At 49.0% G+C, this 1589-nt stretch overlaps 1 protein-coding gene across 1 annotated transcript in view; it reads right to left on the bottom strand.

The window, feature by feature from the left end:
• Nucleotides 1-679, bottom strand: part of LOC107122561 (unconventional myosin-Ia-like) — a 7848-nt gene extending 7169 nt beyond the window's left edge. The window contains exons 1-2 of the mRNA XM_015425679.1: nucleotides 615-679; nucleotides 396-572 (exon numbers count right to left, since the gene is read on the bottom strand). Coding sequence (XP_015281165.1) covers nucleotides 396-572; nucleotides 615-679 — 242 coding nt within the window. The remainder of the gene's footprint in view (nucleotides 1-395; nucleotides 573-614) is intronic.
• Between the last annotated feature and the right edge of the window lie 910 nt (nucleotides 680-1589).

The raw sequence follows: 1589 nt of genomic DNA, 5'->3' as shown, positions 1-1589 counted from the left end.
GGGGGGTCAACAGTGGGAGGGCTTCTAATGTCCTGGCCCCACTGGTGGACCTCCTGATGGCACTGGTATTTCCGGCCACTGTGTGACACAGAGTGTTGGACTGGATGGGCCTTTGGCCTGATCCAACATTGGCTTCTCTTATGTTCTCATGTTCTTATATTCCTGACAGTTCTGCTCACCTGTGATGGGTTTTCCTTTATAGTAATAAATGTTTATATGCCACCCACACAAGCAAGGACAGACCTAACTAGCCAGTGGAATGAATTGACAGCTTTCCTGGAACAGCTGATCCAGCTATACCCTCAAGAGAATATAATCCTGGCTGGGGATCTTAATGCCAGAGTAGGTAATAATAATATTTTATCCATTGTAATTAGTCTGCCAGCGCTTCTCACCTCTTGGCGTACAGGCTTTTCTTGTCCCGGAACAGCTCACTGGCACACAGCTTATCTTGGAGGGCTGCTTTTCTCTGTGGTGGCAGCTGGTCCCGATATTTCTTACACTGCAAGAGAGAAGTAGGGAAGAGGGAAAGACCAAGACAGGATAAGCATTGTAGGCCCCCCAAAACGTTCCTGTTTTGTAGTGGAAATGAAAGAGGAGCAAATTCACCTCACTCAAATAGGCTTGCAAAACTTTTGAGGTTTGTAATACCGTGGTTTAAAGTCTCCCCCGCCGCCATTACGGATTCAATTAGATATTTCTCTTTGGAATCCAGTGTGATATATTAAATGTTTGCATGTTACGCTAGAATTGTGCCCCCTTTGAATGAGAGGTCAAGAACAGCCAAACTACGGGTCTGTAATATACCCAGTTCAGACCACATGGCCAGCTTGGGCTCCACGCTGTCAAGCGCAAATGTCGAGCTTTGCTCAACAAGACAATGGACTATGCGGATCCTAGCCCGCACCAATCAGTGGGCTAGGTTCCCGGCCGAGAGCCTATGGAACTCTCGGCCACTGTAAATAACCTATTGGGAAGTGGGGGTGTGTTATGGGTGGTGGTTTCACGGGGAATATAAGCCGGCCTGCGAGCCGGCTAAAGTTGTCTTGTTCCTGATCTAATAAAGTACGCTAAGCTGAAATCACTCCCCGTCTGCGTACTTTTCAGGGTCACTGGGGCCTGTGCTTGACAGAGGAAGCACTGCCATTGAGGAGGGATGGTGACTCAGTGGTAGAGCGTCTACCAGGTGTGCAGAAGGTCCCCAGTTCGATCTCTAACATCTCCAGGTAAAAGCGTCAGGAGATACAAAAGACCACTATTTGAGACCCTGGCCTTACTTTGTGTGTTTCTGTCTTCCTCAGCAGGAGCAGAAGTAAATTGGGGAGGCCACAGAGTAACACGGGTGTGCAGATTAGGAAATGGATTGGGCTGTGTGGATTAGGAAAGCCTTCAGTAGCCCCACCAACCACTGCAGCGGTTAAGCAAGCCAACTGTTTGGGCAACTGTAGTCATCCCCACCCCCATATCACCCTGTGGCATTTAAGATATGCCTGGACTCTCCCAGATCTTATCTCAGTCAGCAAAGTACAGCAAGTACCTGGCAGTGCCCTCACCTGGTGTCAAGCTCACACACACACACCCGCCCTTAC

The sequence above is a fragment of the Gekko japonicus genome, unplaced genomic scaffold, assembly GCF_001447785.1.
Source record: "Gekko japonicus isolate JY-2015 unplaced genomic scaffold, Gekko_japonicus_V1.1 scaffold1289, whole genome shotgun sequence".
Taxonomy (NCBI): domain Eukaryota; kingdom Metazoa; phylum Chordata; class Lepidosauria; order Squamata; family Gekkonidae; genus Gekko; species Gekko japonicus.
The sequence above is the reverse complement of the archived record's forward strand: the minus strand, read 5'-3'. Positions and strand labels throughout refer to the sequence as shown.